The following is a 19742-nucleotide window of genomic DNA, read 5'->3' on the forward strand; positions in this document are numbered from 1 at the left end:
GCAGTACGAATTTCTGTCCAACTTATTCAGATTTTGAATAAACTGCATTTGATGTGAAGTCTTCTGCTGTTTAAATTGATTTTCAGTGCCATTGGGGAAAAAATATTAATTGTGCTCTCTTGTCTTATTATTACATTATGCCCTAAACTCTAAGATTATTTGAGCAGTATCATCCCATATATATCTAGAATGACTGGTTTCACTTTAGCTTTGGGTTCAAGTATGTAAAATGTAAATCCTTGTCCCCATCAAGTCTGTAAGATGATTAATATTCATACCAATTTGTTTTTTTTATGAATTTGGTACATATCTAAACTTTTGAACCTTTTAACAAGGATTTAGCATGCTATGGGTAGATCAAAGAAGGTAGCTAACGGTGAAATTACTAATGAGAAGATCCTGGGAAAGCTTCCAAAGTCCAGCCAAATCAAGTCCAATTTGGCAAACCTGGACTTTGAAGAGGACACAATTGATGGGATCAGTATATTGTCATTTAAAGCCTACGATGATCTAAAGGTTGGTAAACTTCATTTTGAATTTTCTAATATCTACTATCTATTTACATTAATTAAGTGACTAACCAACATGTAATATGGTACTATCTAATTTAAATGTATTAAGTGGCTAATGATTTTAAGAGGATAGTGCTCAAATCTTTCCTGAAATTTTATTTTGAATCAGTTATACGTATTGTCCTACCGTCAAGTTTACTGAACTTAGACTTGTCCTTCTTTTGTAACAGACACCTAGTAGTTAGCACTTATCACACTGCCTCCACAAACCCAATAAGTCTTCACAATATCGAGTTTTGTTTCTATAGTGAACCCCATTTTTCTCAAATTTCGACTTTTTGGAACAGAGCCAAAAATTAACAAAGTTGAGTCACTCGAACAAACGAACTTAAACTAGAATTTCGCCACAGTTACACCGTACCACGCACGATCAATTTCCCCTACAATGTTGTTGTAATCAAAAAATGTATATGCCAATCAAAGACGCACACAGTGAAAGCCGTGCATTTAAAACAATTGTAGAGGGTGTCAAATCTGCATTATGAATCAAGCGCTCAATGGTGTATAGTTGTCAACCACCAATAGTTGGGAAAAAGTTAAATTTGTAACCCTTACGGACTAGTAGCAACCGGTAATTGTTTTTGCTCCTTTATACAAGTTTTTATTGTTTCTAAAATCAGGACATTATGAAACACCCTGTATATAATATAGAATATGACAGATGGGCTGGGTATGTTTTAGGGGCTAAAAGCACAGCAGTAACATAGAGTTTAAGGTGAAGGTGTCAATGTATTACAGGTGCAACTTTGAAGTAAAGTGCAGTGGTCATGGTTTATGAGTTTTGTACCCCTCCCGTAAGGTTGGTATTTGTACCCCTCCCCGGCCCTAGTGTTGGTATTTGTACCCCTCCCCGGCCCTAGTGTTAGTATTTGTACCCTTCCCCGGCCCTAGTGTTGGTATTTTTACCCCTCCCCGGGCCTAGTGTTGGTATTTGTACCCCTCCCCGGCCCTAGTGTTGGTATTTGTACCCCTCCCCGGCCCAAGTGTCGGTATTTGTACCCCTCCCCGGCCCTAGTGTTGGTATTTGTACCCCTCCCCGGGCCTAGTGTTGGTATTTGTACCCCTCCCCGGCCCTAGTGTTGGTTTTTGTACCCCTCCCCGGCTCTAGTGTTGGTATTTGTACCCCTCGGCCTCCCCGGCCCTAGTGTTGGTATTTGTTTCAATGTATTACAGGTGCAACTTTGAAGTAAAGTGCAGTGGTCATGGTTTATGAGTTTTGTACCCCTCCCGTAAGGTTGGTATTTGTACCCCTCCCCGGCCCTAGTGTTGGTATTTGTACCCCTCCCCGGCCCTAGTGTTGGTATTTGTACCCCTCCCCGGCCCAAGTGTCGGTATTTGTACCCCTCCCCGGCCCTAGTGTTGGTATTTGTACCCCTCCCCGGCCCTAGTGTTAGTATTTGTACCCTTCCCCGGCCCTAGTGTTGGTATTTGTACCCCTCCCCGGGCCTAGTGTTGGTATTTGTACCCCTCCCCGGCCCAAGTGTCGGTATTTGTACCCCTCCCCGGCCCTAGTGTTGGTATTTGTACCCCTCCCCGGGCCTAGTGTTGGTATTTGTACCCCTCCCCGGCCCTAGTGTTGGTTTTTGTACCCCTCCCCGGCTCTAGTGTTGGTATTTGTACCCCTCGGCCTCCCCGGCCCTAGTGTTGGTATTTGTTTCAATGTATTACAGGTGCAACTTTGAAGTAAAGTGCAGTGGTCATGGTTTATGAGTTTTGTACCCCTCCCGTAAGGTTGGTATTTGTACCCCTCCCCGGCCCTAGTGTTGGTATTTGTACCCCTCCCCGGCCCTAGTGTTGGTATTTGTACCCCTCCCCGGCCCAAGTGTCGGTATTTGTACCCCTCCCCGGCCCTAGTGTTGGTATTTGTACCCCTCCCCGGCCCTAGTGTTGGTATTTGTACCCCTCCCCGGCCCTAGTGTTAGTATTTGTACCCTTCCCCGGCCCTAGTGTTGGTATTTGTACCCCTCCCCGGGCCTAGTGTTGGTATTTGTACCCCTCCCCGGCCCTAGTGTTGGTATTTGTACCCCTCCCCGGCCCTAGTGTTGGTATTTGTACCCCTCCCCGGGCCTAGTGTTGGTATTTGTACCCCTCCCCGGCCCTAGTGTTGGTTTTTGTACCCCTCCCCGGCTCTAGTGTTGGTATTTGTACCCCTCGGCCTCCCCGGCCCTAGTGTTGGTATTTGTACCCCTCCCCGGCCCTAGTGTTGGTATTTGTACCCCTCCCCGGCCCTAGTGTTGGTATTTGTACCCCTCCCCGGCCCTAGTATTGGTATTCGTACCCCTCCCCGGGCCTAGTGTTGGTATTTGTACCCCTCCCCAGCCCTAGTGTTGGTATTTGTACCCCTCCCCGGCCCTAGCGTTGGTATTTGTACCCCTCCCCGGCCCTAGTGTTGGTATTTGTACCCCTCCCCGGCCCTAGTGTTGGTATTTGTACCCCTCCCCGGCCCTAGTGTTGGTATTTGTACCCCTCCCCGGCCCTAGTGTTGGTATTTGTACCCCTCCCCGGCCCTAGTCTTGGTATTTGCACCCCTCCCCGGCCCTAGTCTTGGTATTTGTACCCCTCCCCGGCCCTAGTGTTGGTATTTGTACCCCTCCCCGGCCCTAGTGTTGGTATTTGTACCCCTCCCCGGCCCTAGTGTTGGTAGCCGCAGTATTGGAGAGTGTTATTAGTGTGTTGAGAGAAGCAGTGCCACATAGAGCCCCCCTCTATAACAATACACAGTGTGGGGTGTGAGACCAGTACGCAACACAAAGTAACCCCCTCACCTGACCTCTATTACACTAGAGGAGAGCACTGCTTTTTAGGGGTCAAATTATCCAACTAGTAGTCTCTCTGCCTCAATGGTGGTAGACGTAACCATGGTACCATGATGGCAGATGTAACCATGGTAACAGACATGACGTGACTTGTTTCTCAAGAGTGTGATGTTATAATGGCGCAGACCTTTTGTTTAGCTATGACAGATTTACACCGAACTTATTTCAAACTTTATCAAATGTACATCCTTGACGTGTTCTGTTTTTGTCATTATGTTATTTTTAATCCTGAACTAGTGACATGAAATATGTTTTACTGTTAACCAGACATGTAACCATGGTAACATTGTTCAACGTTAATAATTAACAACAACACAACACACTCACGTGTTAGTGTGTGTGTTTTAGTTGCTCTTACACTTAATGGTGTGTTCTAAATTATAGCCTGCAATGCAGAAACACTAAATATTTGTATTGGCCACTCCTAACAAGCTCCAATTAGCTCCAATTAGCTTAATTAGGTTTTAATTGAGTGAGGCGGGGTATCTGCCAAGTTTTACTGCTTTCATTTAACTACCCAAACTAACCAATAAGAGAGCTCTACATTAGTAACCATGGTAACGAGATGTAACCATGGTAACTGCATAAGTCTAATAACTGGAACTTACTAATCAGAGTATCAACCAGCCGTCTGGCAAAAATACCGTCGATAGAGGGTAATGTCAGGAATTATTGTACTGTTATATCATATACGGCGTAGACTGTAAAAGTCCATGTCAATGATCGAGATAAGAGCCACTATCAGCTGCAAACTCTGAGCTCCACTATCATTAGTAAGATTGAGGGGTATTGTTAACTGATGTTGAGTAACATAACGTCTAGTGTTATATAGCAACACTGTATACACTGTACACTGTATACCGTATAGTGTATACACTGTATACATTGTACACACTGCGTCTGCACTGTAGAGTCGTAGTCTGTTTACACTGTATTGACTATAGAGGCCCAGTTCCCAAGCAGTTACGTGCTAGGTAGAGGAATTTACACTTAAATCAACACATTGTAAAATATTGCTCAACTCTTTCTTGGCTGAGCTGTGGTGTACACATAGCAGCTTTCTGAAATCTGTCTGATATCTAGGAACAGTAATGTTACAGCTTGTTGAATAGTTGGTGTGGTTTGTCGTGTTATTTAGTATGATTTCAACTGCTCATATTATATGATACAAAGAAAACTCCATTTACGGACGTGAGGAGAGTTAGGACTCCTCAAACTACATTAAATTAATTCCTTCTGTAACGTCCTGAATAAATATAATTACGAAAACAAAATTCACTAAACCTTTTAAAACATTACTGAACACCAAAATTATAATACTTATGCAAAGATACAACAAAAGAACACATAATAATAAATCAAAACAAATATGCATAGTCAAGTACAACATGTACTAATACTTAGTACATGTTTTCTGGACATGGGGAACTGTGGTGTTATGGTGGGCTGCAAGATCTGCATCTTAAAACAGGGCATCTTGGAGAGTCGCCCAGCCGAAGCTAAAGACGACAGCAAAGTTTCATCATAGTGGGGATTTCGTCTATGGTTGAAAAGTTTTTGTAGAGCCTGAAGTGGAAATTAGTTTGTTCTCGAGATATCAAAGATTTATATATCGAGGTTTGTTGTTAGAGCGATCGCATTTTGAATGTGAAACCTGACTAATTAACGAATTAAATTTATTATTTTATTCTAATTAACTTTTTTTCAGGAGTACTACCCTACTGATAAGATACAGCCTGCCCAGAGCCTGGACCAGCCTAAGAGAACTAATGCTACCAAGAGGAAGAAGTGTGCTGATAAGGTGAATTGTCATTATAATAAAGTAATAATATTATGTTATCATCACTAATTATAACTGTGTACATACAGCTCACTTTTTTGAGATGGTTAGATTTTAAACACAGCTGACTTTAAGTTTGATCTTAACAATTGTGTTTTTTCAATTTGCTATAATCCCGTATATTGAGAGAGTTCGTTGTCCGACTCGTCTAAGCTAAGGGTGGTTTTACTCTGTAATGTAGAGAAGTCATGATAAGTTTACCGGGCTAGGTAGTTACAACGCATCCTCATATAATTAGTAATTTTCACATTCACTGTAATTTGTCGTTATTTAAAATATATATTATTACGAATTTCGGTCTATGTAAACTTATTTCAAAACAAGATAAACTAAAAACTCTGCTCAGCTGTGTAACGATGTGATTTAACACCAATTTGATATGAGCGATTAGTTATGATCAATTATGCCACGTGTACGTTGCTATGAGAACCAATTCCATTATCTGCGTCCATAACGCTACGGTAGACTGTACCCTATTCCTATAAATTATAACTCAACTAATTAGTTAAGAAACCCCCACTGCCTCTATTAGAAGTCTGGTTATTGTTAGTTTCTTTATTGTGTTCTTTTGTAAGCACGGTATACTGTGTGCTACTATTATATACATAGTATATTATAGTTGTGAGATACAATATAACAATCTTACTCCGTATAATGGGTATAATACAATACAATACAATGTATCATGAGTCATGACTGGATGATAATTTATACTCGTGTTCATTGAAGCAACTCCTGCTAGGCGCGGGAATAACAATGACAAATGGGGTGTTATGTCGAGTAATGGAGTGTGGAGACGTGTTTAGATTTAATTATCTTTTAACACGTCGTGATAATCTTCTTTGTTTATCACACAAATTAATTCATATATTATGTTGAAATTGTATAATTTTACAAAGCGGTATTCATTTAAATTGTAAGGAACCGGCATATTATAATTTAATATAATAATAATAATACATCATAAAAACGAGGCACGTACACTCGCTTTTAGTGTGCTGTTCTTTAACATATTATGTAACTTATTTCATTGTAACGAAGGGAACATGTGTTTATAAACACCTATTGCAGCTATAAATAACTGTAATATTCAACTGGCAACTAGGCGAGTGGAGAGGGGCAAATAGACGAGGGGAGAGCGAGGGGTAACTTCTATTTAATCCTGGCTACTATTTGCGTCTGACCTGAGCTTCATGCTGAAGCTCTAGCTCTGTATTTGAGCACTTCTTGGTGAAAGTAACATACACTTATTATATATAATATGTACTGCATATTATACTGATCATATATTATTATCGTGTTAACTAGCAAACTACTTAAGGACACGTTTTTTTTTAAGTGTGGTGAAAATGACTTTGAGTGCCATGACACTTTTGACAGTGAAAGTGAAATGACTAGTAACTAGAAAGTGTTGCACAGAAATGCCTTCAATCTTAACTGCTCCTGTAAGGAAAATCCATTAGTTAGTTAATATGTCATAATGTAATACCAAGGCAGTTCCAGTTTTCAGCATTTTGGACTATAATGTTTAAAACGCCCATAAAAAACTAAATTTTGCGACTTTTCTGTTCAAAATTCAGATTATGTCTCAGAATTATTCAAAGAATATTTGGATTTTGGTAGGAATACTTGAGCTGTGCTAAAAATAAGCAAAAAGTCATTTGTTTGGTAAAATTTATAGTTTGGTTGAAGGGGTTGTACAAGGCCCATACTTTCGATCAGCTTGTGAATGAACTGTAACAACTTTCAAGAAACGTTGATCTGTAATAATGTAACCTAGGAAAAACCTTATGTGTGCCTGTATTCAGTAAAAATTCACTCGCAAAATTACAATTGATTTTTTTTCATTGCAGTAGCTAGACAGCAACAAATTAGAACGTTTTTCAATCATACTGTCGAGATTAAGTCTGCTCAACAGTATTCTGTTCGAAAATCAAATTAAGAGTGTTATTACAGACAAATCCGTCTGAAAAAATCGATCTGCTGACACACGAAGCTTTCAGAGGATTTTTGACGTTTTTGAGTCCCATTAGGTGCCCTTTATGGCTGACCAACTTTTCCAAACTTTTCCACTTGTCTTAAGGCCACTTTTTGCCACTTTACCACTTTTTACCACCTTTCTTGTTTGTCGAATATATTTAGTTGTGAACATCGTAAAAGGTTGCGGATCAATCGAGTGTGTTCATATTATCAGGAAGAAAAACCTTTGTTCAAACAATTTTTACGTCAGATAATAAGTTAATTGGATAATTATCAATTAACTAATTAGCAAAATTCTAAAAATTTTTTATTGGCTTAAAATGATCGGAATAGCTTGAAACACGGAGAAAAGTATTTTTTAGAAAAACTTTGAAAATTTTTCACTTACATTTTTTTTCGAGACTTGAAAAAAATTTCGAAAATTCAAAATATTTTTTCCGCCAAATGTGATCAAACCACATGAAACACGGAGAAAAATGCCTTTCAAAAAAACTTAGTGAATTTTTCGTTTCAAGAATACTTAAATCGCCAATATTTGTAGTTGGAGTTCAGTAAATCTCGGCAGATTTTAGTAATCAGGAATTACTAAGTGAAGAGGTCTGAAACTGAAAAACGTTAACCATACGATCGCGCGGCGATATAAGAGTTTCATAAACTAATTTTCACAGAAACTGCACCAATGGCACAGTCAAGATCGAAACGATAGCCTGCTGTACTGTCATTTTATTGATTTCAATGATGAATCAGTGGGGTTAAGATAATCACATTTGTAATAAATAAACATCTCTGTACCGTCAATTGTGCTAATCTAAACCAGCCTACCTGTATTACCAGACCTCTTCTTTTCCTCGACAATCAAACCAAGTTGTTCATATCGCATTTGGTGGGTGATGTAAGTAGTAATGCGCTTAGTCAATAAAGACACCGTGATTTTTATTAAAAGGAGATGATGAAGCAAGTATTCATAACACAAAGAAGAATGGTCGGTGGGAATTGGGACCCACTTAAATCACCTTAACACAGTGCCCTCAGTAATCCATCCTGTCATTAAAATTATTTGTTATATAGTATAGTGTTGAAAGTATTGAAACTAATACATATCGAGCTGTATTCAATCAGACTACGACACAATACGTGTATATTATATGGCTCTTAATGACTAATGAGGGTTATGTAACGCTTTATACCGTGAGAAACCCGGTATAAAGACGTTTTAAAGTTTATCACGAAAACGTATACTTGGCCTCATGGCTCATTTACAGTTCGAAGAAGGCAAGAACAGATCAGGGAAACTAAGGAACAGCCAGGTCCAGGAAGCAAGTGTAAATACACCTTCCAACATCAACTGTGACTTGTTTTGTATTGTTCTGCATACCGCTTCATTTACTATGCTGGATCGGTGGTTACCTCAAATCACCCCCATATGTCAGGGTCGGCTAAACGTAAAATCAGCAAGGGTAACATACTGGCAAGGGTAAGATGTAGATACGAATGACGGGCAAGGGGTAATAAAAAACCAGTAATAATTAATTCAGTGAAATGTTCCACGAGAGTCAGGATATTTTGGAAATTGCTAATAGAGACAGATCCTGATCAGGAAGGATTGTTAATGTTATTGAGGGTGTTGATTTGAAATCCGGACGTCGTGAGGTAAAAATACAGGTTCTTCCCGTAGGATATTTGGGGCCATGATGATCAGCTCAGGATAAATGTGGAGTTGAAAATTTAAGCTTTCTGGTCTTTTCTCGCCTTCTTTGAGCTCAAAGAGCCATGAGGCCAAGTAGACGTTTTCGTGCTAAACTGTTAAACCTCTCCATACTGGGCCTCTCACTGGAGTAACGAGAAGTGTACGGTATAGAACGTTTCATATACCTCATTAAGGGCCATAATATAATATAAACGTATTGCATTGTGTCGTATTGTGATTGAATACAGCTCGATATGTATTACTACTTACATCACCCACCAAATGCGATATGAACAACTTGGTTTGATTGTCGAGGAAAAGAAGAGGTCTGGTAATACAGGTAGGCTGGTTTAGATTAGCACAATTGACGGTACAGAGATGTCTATTTATTACAAATGTGATTATCTTAACCCCACTGATTCATCATTGAAATCAATAAAATGACAGTACAGCAGGCTATCGTTTCGATCTTGACTGTGCCATTGGTGCAGTTTTTGTGGAAATTAGTTTATGAAACTCTTATATCGCCGCGCGATCGTATGGTTAACGTTTTTCAGTTTCAGACCTCTTCACTTAGTAATTCCTGTTTACTAAAATCTGCCGAGATTTACTGAACTCCAACTACAAATATTGGCGATTTAAGTATTAAGTTTTTTTGAAAGGCATTTTTCTCCGTGTTTCATGCGGTTTGATCACTTTTGGCGGAAAAAATATTTTGAATTTTCGAAATTTTTTCAAGTCTCGAAAAAAAATGTAAGTGAAAAATTTTCAAAGTTTTTCTAAAAAATACTTTTCTCCGTGTTTCAAGCTATTCCGATCATTTTGAGCCAATAAAAAATTTTTAGAATTTTGCTAATTAGTTAATTGATAATTATCCAATTAACTTATTATCTGACGTAAAAATTGTTTGAACAAAAGTTTTTCTTCCTGATAATATGAACACACTCGATTGATCCGCAACCTTTTACGATGTTCACAACTAAAGATATTCGACAAACAAGAAAGGTGGTAAAAAGTGGTAAAGTGGCAAAAAGTGGCCTTAAGACAAGTGGAAAAGTTTGGAAAAGTTGGTCAGCCATAAAGGGCACCTAATGGGACTCAAAAACGTCAAAAATCCTCTGAAAGCTTCGTGTGTCAGCAGATCGATTTTTTCAGACGGATTTGTCTGTACTATGTGTCAGTTTTCAGTAAAAAGTCATTTTTAGGTCAAATTCATCACGATTAAAAATTCAAAAGAAATGACTCTTTGCTGAATATTAGCACTATACAATTGATGTCTGACAGCATAAGCAGGTTCATCAAGATGGTTCTTTACAAAATCTAACGATATTGTGTGTTCTAATTCAGCAAAAAGTCATTTTATAAATAATATTTTTAGCTTAAAATCTTTATAGAAATGACTTTTTGCTGATTATTGGCACGATAAAGTAGATTTTTGACAACAATATCATGTTCATCATAGAAATTTGGTACATACTATTGATGTTTGAAGTTCATTGTGCCAGTTTTAAGTTAGTTATAGCAGGTTATCACAACACTGCTTACAAAGCAAACGATTTATGTGATTTACCATTGGTATACGCCTAGAAAAAGAAGTCATTTAAAGCTGAATAATGGCACACAGTGCAACAAAATTGTGCCATATTAAACAATAAAGGCACACCGCTCCCTCAAACAATATTATGAACTAAAAAGAGTGCCATTTAGCAGTAAGAATGACTATTTCTGTCAAATAAGTCACTTTTTACTGATTTCCAAGACACATATGCTGTTTAAATTTTCAGGATATAACTAAACTAAGATTTGTATCTGCACCATAAAATATTCGGTGGTTTGAGATGATTGATAATGCTGATATTGACTTACAATAATTGGTAATTCCCACGTTGGCTGCAGCAGTCACTACAGCTGATTAGTGGCACTCTAATTGTATTATCTGTTTTTGACCCCTTTATGAACACATTACTTTTCGAAATAGATGCTTAAACTAACACTAGTACACCCATGGATCAAGAAATAGACAAATTTTGTCTTTTTACATCATTTATCTATATGACTGATATGCTGAATTTGGGCACTCGGGACATAATTGAGTGTAAGCAGTACAGAGTTCAAGCTTTCTTTTAACTGATTAATGGCACCTTCAATCTAAAAGTCAATATGGTGACTGAAAAAGAGAACTGAAATTTCGATACTTATTTCATCAATTAGAAAAAATTAAATTTCAAGCTGATACATGTGTGACTTTTTGCTGATGGCTGGCACATAGACATGTAGGAATTAGTTTAAATACACAACCAAACATTATCTTATCCAGAAAAAACACAGTCACACCTTGATCTTTTTAATATTTTGACAAGAACCATCAATAGAGCAGTCGTATTCAGATATAAAAATGACTTTTTGCTCAATTCTGTCACTTACTGGAATTGCTAATAATGACTAAAATGCTGAAAACAGTTACTCACTCCAATTTACTAGTGTAATGTGAACAATATTGAGCAAAATATGGCGAAATCAATGGAATTAGTCAATTGGAGGTTAAAATGGTTTGCTGATTTTTGGCACTCAGTTTAATCGCTCATAAGTCATATTCTGCTTGAGCCTGGCACATCGTTTTTTCAAATCACAACTGCTGAATATTTTCACTTCATCCTATGTACAAATTTATGGTTGCACTTTAAAAAGCATTGCGACTTTTGTCTTTTTCCTCATTTTGTGCACTCTACTTTGAAAAAGGTGAAATCAGCAACTCACCACACTTAAAAAAAACGTGTCCTTAAAGTAGAGTGTTAGAGTGCAGACGTCTTATCTTCTTCCAATCCAAAGTAAAAATATGTAGGGACACTGTTTTAATCTTTTCCATCCTTGAGTACAGAAAGGAGACGTAGTACGGTACTTAATACTTACATGGACTCCTGAAGTACTTCTCCAGTCTACTTGTTTTCTATAGCTAACTCAACTAGAGCTGAAGTGTACGTCTTGTTTTCTACTGCGCCCCTACAATAGAATGTGTGGAATTTGTCAAGTTAAACTGAGAAGCAGTATTGCTGGTAATCACTACAAGTTTAATTGTTTTAGGGACATTATTGTTCTAGAACTAGTGTTCGTCACTGTTCGCCTTTTACTCCGCAAATTTTCGATTTCCAAGGAAATGGCTTGAACACTTTTACACCAAGCATTCCCGTAATTTGTACAAAAAATGCAGACGGCGACAAAAGCACAAAGAAGGGAGGAACCGTCTCCCTGTATTTTAGTATTCGTGCTATTCCGGTAGTAGACATTGTGTTCAACTGTTAAACTGAGCTTAACGGCTGTTATTATTATCCGTTTAGATGAAAACTTTTAAACGACAACACACGCTAACTTAAACATTCCACCAGATATAGTGTTTAGAATTATAAAACCAGCCCCTCGGACTGCTGTACAGTTTTTAAGTGTGGTTTTAATGAGGGTGACTAGTTGGAGTTGTTAAAATAGTCTGCAATATCTACTACTTATTATAGTACTAGTATAGTACTACTACCCACCGGTATTACTCCTTCATAATTGACACTGCATGCCACCAGTACATAACATGTACAAACAATAGCTCATTTTCATTGTTCTTCATGTTACATTGTCATTACTGTTCATGTTACTAATGTGTGTCAGAGTATTAGTGTGTGTTTTACAACCATTACTACTACTTCGATGATGTGTACATAATGACAGTGTCACTGTCTTGTATCGAGGTAATGATAACAGTCACCATGCCTAGGGCGTTAAGTTTATATGATACTATCACCTAGTTACCACCTAGTTACCACCTAGTTACCACCTAGTTACCACCTAGTTTATCTGATACTATCACAATTATTATCAATCATTGAAGATATTTTGGTCTTGTGTAAATGTAATTGTAATACATAGATGGAAAACTTATTGAATTTTGAAATAAAAAGTAAATACCTTCATGAACTGTACATAAAATATTTACAGTGAATTGTAGAACTATTGTCTTCACTTGCCTATTCAGTACGACCACCTACACCGTTAAATAATATGGCATCCAACTACCTAGTAGTTCTAGTGTCACCTATTGTTTAAACAGTTCAAGGACTGTACATTAGGTGTACTGTTTCGTTTGTTTGTTTGTTTGTTTATAGAACCCGTCCTCAATCTCGTATCGGAAAATGACTAAACTCAGGTCTGAATGTGAATACAGGTGGTACCTGCAAGTGTGTTCATTAAGCATTTAACCGTTGTATACTGTATAGTGGCTGTGCTCATACGAGCAAATAAGTCACCAAAACAACAGATTCATTTATTCATTCCAGTCATCAAACTACAATTCGCAATTTATTTGCTGACTGAAAATGTATTTGAACCAAACCGTCGACCCAAAAAGCTACAACAAAGTGAACAGAGCGTGAACCAATACCTCTCCCTCAATACCATATCTTATCTGGGACCATTTCTAAGCTCATTCTCAATCAACTGCACATTCGATTGTATAACAGTCTAGTAACTCTTATCTATTCTCTTTCAGGCTGACAAGAATAAGACTCGACAAGTTAAGAAGAGGCCAGTAATAAAACAGCAGGTAAAATTTAACTTTGTATTTTTGTACATAAGCTGCAAAGTGTACATGTATAGTTTCAGTGTAAAATATCACGCGCATATTTTGTAATGTAATTAGCTGATTGTAAGATATTCGCATATAGGTATTTGATGGCAAGAAAGAGGCATTGCGTGACCTTGCACAATACAGTCCAGTATCATTATAATGATATATGCGCATATATTTGGATTTTCCTCAAGGGTATAAGTTACTCGTCCTCTTTTTGTTCCTGTGTAGTAGTGTAATTACTTTTATTAAACTGTACATATTTCAGGGTGCTAGCAACTTGCCTCAGTTTGATAAGAGTGAGGTGAGTACAAAACCTTACAAACTCTCCCACTCTCACCCTCCCTCCCCCTCCCCCTCTCGGCCTCGGCCTCCCTCCCTCCCTTCCTCCCTCCTTCCCACTCTCTCTGAGCTCTCTCTTCATATCCTTTTATCTCTTTCATATTCAAAACGATTAAAATTTACAACTGAAAATTCCAGAGCACCTCGTTGAGACTTAGCGCTCTTTTGATTTTGCCGACTGTACAATGTACATTAAAACTAAACCCTACTTTGAGTAGAAGATAACATTCATAATTCATTCCCATTAAATAGAATTGCCTTAATAATCAGCTGCGTTTTATGTTTCCCTCCCTCCCTCCCTCCCTCCCTCCCTCCCTCCCTCCCTCCCTCCCTCCCTCCCTCCCTCCCTCCCTCCCTCCCTCCCTCCCTCCCTCCCTCCCTCCCTCCCTCCCTCCCTCCCTCCCTCCCTCCCTCCCTCCCTCCCTCCCTCCCTCCCTCCCTCCCTCCCTCCATCCCTCCCTTCCTTCCTCCCTTCCTTCCTCCCTCCCTTCCTCCCTCCCTCCCCTATCTTAAAAGCTTATTTGAGAGACCACTCCTTTCTAAAATTGTGTCTTCTCTAATAATATGACATGTTATTGTTAATAACTTTGGTGGAGCGTATTATATACCTCTATATAATATATTATATACAGTATTACGATCGCTCTATTTATATAGCTCACCGGTCAGTTTGATATTCAGAGACCACAGAAATCCCTCTGTATTCCCACTGTATACACGGGAGACCAGCAAGCCCGGTTGTTGAATAATGTATCAGGCTGCCAAGTGACGTTGAGTGTACAATAGCTAAAGCTGAACAATCAGGCACCAAACTTACTTATCCCGCTCTGGTATAATTTATTACCGGTATAATTTATTACCGCGACCGGTATAATTTATTACCGGTATCATTTCTTAGCGGTACCGGCTACTATTTTAAATACAATAACTTGACGATGTAGCAAGTGAAACTAACGGTAATATCATAACTGAAAGCTTGACTGCAAGTTCAAAGGAGGGTTGTTTACCTTGGAACTTACAGTGTTATTCTATAGTCTATTTATATACGTCTAGTCATATTTATGGGTATTTAAAGAAAATGCAATATTAACAATTAACCTATCGGACCATCTTATTCCCGATAACATTGTTATTTTAACGGAGTAATAATAACCCTGGGATAAATACAACTAATTGATAAATTAATTAATAGAGGTGTACTGAAAGAAAGTTATTGTTTTCTTATTAGGGATAGTAATGCCCATAATTTCACCCTCACCACTCCGCCCTTTCACGTCACACACCACTCATCATTGACACCACTAGTCATTACAACATATATAATCACCCTTCACAACATCTTACATCATCCTCAGTTGAAAACGATTTACACAAGTATTTTGAAAGCTCCTGCTAATACAATCTTTCGTATCACTTATATGTTTTAAATATCCCCCTCCAGCTCCAGGCATAATGAGCTGTTCAAGTATATAGTGTATAACATACTTATACTGTATAAAACGGTGTATAATATGTAGTATTGATTAGGGTACCCGGTACACTTATAACTGAGTTGAATTTACACCGGTCACAGTGGTGTTATATACAGAAAAGAAATGAGAACAGTAGATTGAGTTTAAAATTCTTCGAATATAGCGATATTTCGACCATCAGGTTTCTAGTATACTATATTATTATGTACTATATCATATACTATATTATACCCATTATAAACTATATAATAACTAGATATTAAATTGCACCATCCCTCACACAGCACACAGCAGTGTTTGCTGATTAATTTGCCGTGAAGATCATGTCATGTTAAAGTATGCTAACTATTCGCAACGTGTAATCACTCCTGACGCATCTATATGCTACGTATATATATTCTACGTCAACATGAACATTATAAATGAGGGTGGGAAATGCCGTCCTAAATTTTACTCTCCGCCAAATAAATCAACTATTTATATTTCCTAGATACTCCCAGCTCCTCGGCAACAATAATACTACTAGTAATAATACTACTAGTAATAATACTACTAGTAATAATACTACTAGTAATAATACTACTAGTAATAATACTACTAGTAATAATACTACTAGTAATAATACTACTAGTAATAATACTAAGTTAGTAATAATAGATGTACTACAAATCTCTTTTAAATTACCAGCTGTTAAATTGCTACTTTAGTGCAGTAGTAGTGACTTTCAGTGACACCTTCCTTTTCAGAGTGAACCAGAGGAAGACCAGAAGAACCTACTGATCAAGGTTAGTTGTATTGTATTGTATTGTATTGTATTGTATTGTATTGTATTGTATTGTATTGTATTGTATTGGATTGTATTGTTCCATAGTGAGAATCGCTATCTACTCAATGGGGGTTTTAGTGATATGAAATGAAATTAAATTGAATGAAATAATGCAGCAACTGACACAATACAAGTGTCAGGTAACATTATATAAATAAATATTATAAATGTGGTATTATCTATACTAAGTATTAATCAATATTGAAACATCCCGAGTTAATGTTATTCGATATCGCTATTGAGTAGATTTGTAATATAACCAGTGGTTATTAACAACCTCAATATTATATATATTAGATAGATTCATGATATATATTATATTGTATAATGTAGGGAATGTACTAACATTATATTAGCTATAATGCTATTGATAACTTTGACTTTTGAGTGATCTATCCCATTGTAATCCTAACTACAGTTACTTTTATAAATTCTATTGATAAGGTTGGTTGGGGGCCCAAAATAACTTATCTTGTTTGTGTAGTGTTATTTCACACACAACACACATATTCAATCTAATCAAAATAGTATATTCTGCATATCCGCATATATCCGCACACTGTAGTGTTTTATTGTTATGAGATTATTTGTTCTGGTGGCCTATACAATAAGATAACTCAACTGGTAATTGGGTCTTTTTAGCCAGTGTGGTTGTCATGGTTACCAGTGTAGTTGTCATGGTTACTAGTGAAGTTGTTATGGTGTAGTGTATTACTAGTGTAGTTGTAATGGTTACTAGTGTAGTTGTAATGGTTACCAGCGTAGTTGTCATGGTTACCATTTGTATTGCAGCAGTCATGGCAACCGTTTAAGTAGTAAGTATCAACTACAGTTACTTCACCTATTTTTGCTCCTGACGTGTAGTCTCATTAGATAAGTTAATTTTAAAACTAACGTCTTACGTTAAGCTGATCCCCTAACCCACTGGTTAAGATGGCTGTAACCCGGCCCCTATTATGGTTATGTTAAGATGGCTGTACCCCGGCACCTATTATGGTTATGTTAAGATGGCTGTACCCCGGCCCCTATTATGGTTATGTTAAGATGGCTGTACCCCGGCCCCTATTATGGTTATGTTAAGGTGGCTGTACCCCGGCCCCTATTATGGTTATGTTAAGATGGCTGTACCCCGGCCCCTATTATGGTTATGTTAAGATGGCTGTACCCCGGCCCATAATATAGACGTTACGTAGGGATTTAACGGTTTAACGGATATAACCCCTGAAAAGCGTGAGCATCACTAATCTATGTTCTATATATTATGAGCATTTCCTATATTATTTTAATATACTAACATTGCTCATTTGAAATCACGATTCTCATGAAATACATGTAGTTAAAGATATTAATGGTAGGTATATGGTCATATTGCTATATGGTTTATTGTGAATTAATATCCCTCGACCACGAAGAATCACAACTTTCGTTTTAATCATAGGAATATTTCGCTAAGTATAACCCTCATTAAGTGTTTCCAGATTCATTAAAAGTCTAGGAAAGTTCGTCATCTAGGAACCTGGAACTTAGTTAATACAATTTATGGGTAATGCAGTCGGGCAGTTACGAAGATTTGTTTGCATAATTACGGTATTAATATATTGCTTGGAACATATATGATAGAAGGGTGGGGAAAATGCTGTGCATTAGTTCTTTATGTGCTGGGGCGACGTTTATCTATGCTATTTAATATTTTCATACAGTTTAAAAATAGTATACAACAATAATAAGTAGGTATGACCTCTGTAAACGAACGTTAAATTTGAGAAAGTAAGAAATTCCATGCGAATATTTTACTCTTGGAAATACTGGGTTCTAGACAACGAATACCAAAGTTGTTGCAGTCGTCTGAATTATTGCTATGGTTACCTTTACTATGGTTACACAATTACAAATAACAGCTATGGTTACAGTAGTTACCATGGTTACAGCAGTTTCCATGGCTTCCACATCATTTATGTTGCTGATACATATGTTGGGATCGTTACATTTCAGTTATGAGGGACAGCTAGATAACTGTCCCTCATAACAGTTATCACGGTACTAACTGTTTTTTCGGATAATAATTAAGACACCCACCCCCTTTTGCCGGCTTTTGCGGTCCTAACTGTTGAGAAATCACAGAACTAACTGTGACTTGGTATATAAAATAAGATACCCACCAAGAAATTAATTTAAACAGTTCATTAAACATTGGGAAATGGGCAAATTATACCCACTATTCAGTAGGGGTTTTGTTTTTAATGTAGTCGAATTAGATAAAAAGTTACAAAAAAAACCTCCAAACCCAAAAAACCCAACGGGTTTTTTTGGTGTTGGACACCCCCCTTAGTACCATGTACTAACTTTTTTATGGGAAATGAGCAGCAGACCCCAGGTCAATATCATTACATATTTCGCATATTAATATACGACATATTTCGAAGGAAAACCACGACAACAACCAAATTATTGTTAAATTTTGTTACAAACTAATTTAATTTCAGAAATAATTGATTACAGAATTCCTTTAAAAAAACTTTTTTCGAAAAAATTTCTTGAACAAATTTTGCGAATATTTTGATATTTTCATGACATCCGAAATCATGACATCCGAAATCTTGACATTTGTCATGATTAACAAATATCTGAGAAAGTTCACGCATATTTTTACCTGTCTTTTACAGGCAAAACTTGACATGAAAAACGTTGGCGCACATTTGATCAGATGAACGGATATTTGACATATCTGAGGGGGCATACCATATAAAAAATATCCTTGTGTTTGAAGAATTATATCAAAATAGTTAAGAATTTTTCAATAAATTTTTCTAGGACTTGCCTGTAGGAGGCTTTGTCCCCCTGGATCAGGCTCTGCCATTTTGGATCAGTGTGGGGCCCAAAAATGCCCCATCGGGTGATAAAAACCATGACATATTTCACCCAGATATAATTATATACGACATATTTTTAATGATATTGACCTGGGCAGCAGACCCACCACTTAGTACAAAAGTACTAACTGTGATTGAAAGAAAATATGACTCACCACCCCAACATCACGTCCAGTACTGAGTGCATGATCCCCCCGCCCCCCCCCCCCCCCCCCCACTTATTTCAAGTAGTAATATTATACTAAATATACTGTAGTATAACCACTACACTCTTCTAAAGTAATCCAATAAAATGACACGTAACGTATTTCTCATGAGAAGAGTTGATTTAAGTGACGAATACATGGCAAGGTGTCGTCATGGTAAAACTTCCTTTTTTGGAGAAAAAAATACTTAATTAGATGAATATTTAAGCAATATTGAGTTAGACCTGTCAAAATCGTAATCTCCTTTTTAAGAAAAGTTTTATAAAAAATGTTAACCTTGCTCTCAGTAGTCCCTTATAAAGTTATAAGCCTATCTCGTCTTATCCCATATAACGCAACTATTTGGTTAACTACGGACTGACATCAGCATACTATTACCGGGTAAAATGCACCACCTGACTACAAAATGCTCGCTTTTTGGCTCTCACTCCACTTCATGTGACTTTGTTGTGCTCTGTGGTTGGTTGGGTGTTTTGTCCCACCGACTCTCTTTGAGTCTGTCTAGAGAACTCCTCCCTTCTG

The 19742-nt window shown here is 37.5% G+C and overlaps 1 protein-coding gene across 2 annotated transcripts in view; it reads left to right on the plus strand.

Annotated features, from left to right (window-relative positions):
- The first annotated feature begins 332 nt into the window (after positions 1-332).
- LOC134811010 (uncharacterized) overlaps positions 333-19742 on the plus strand; it is a 38936-nt gene continuing 19526 nt past the window's right edge. For both annotated transcript variants that reach the window (XM_063817715.1, XM_063817716.1), the window contains exons 1-5: positions 333-516; positions 5097-5189; positions 13427-13480; positions 13773-13808; positions 16065-16103. In XM_063817715.1, coding sequence (XP_063673785.1) covers positions 349-516; positions 5097-5189; positions 13427-13480; positions 13773-13808; positions 16065-16103 — 390 coding nt within the window. In that variant the 5' untranslated portion in view covers positions 333-348. The remainder of the gene's footprint in view (positions 517-5096; positions 5190-13426; positions 13481-13772; positions 13809-16064; positions 16104-19742) is intronic.

This window comes from Bolinopsis microptera, chromosome 2, assembly GCF_026151205.1.
Source record: "Bolinopsis microptera isolate Bmic1 chromosome 2, MBARI_Bmic_1.0, whole genome shotgun sequence".
Taxonomy (NCBI): Eukaryota; Metazoa; Ctenophora; class Tentaculata; order Lobata; family Bolinopsidae; genus Bolinopsis; species Bolinopsis microptera.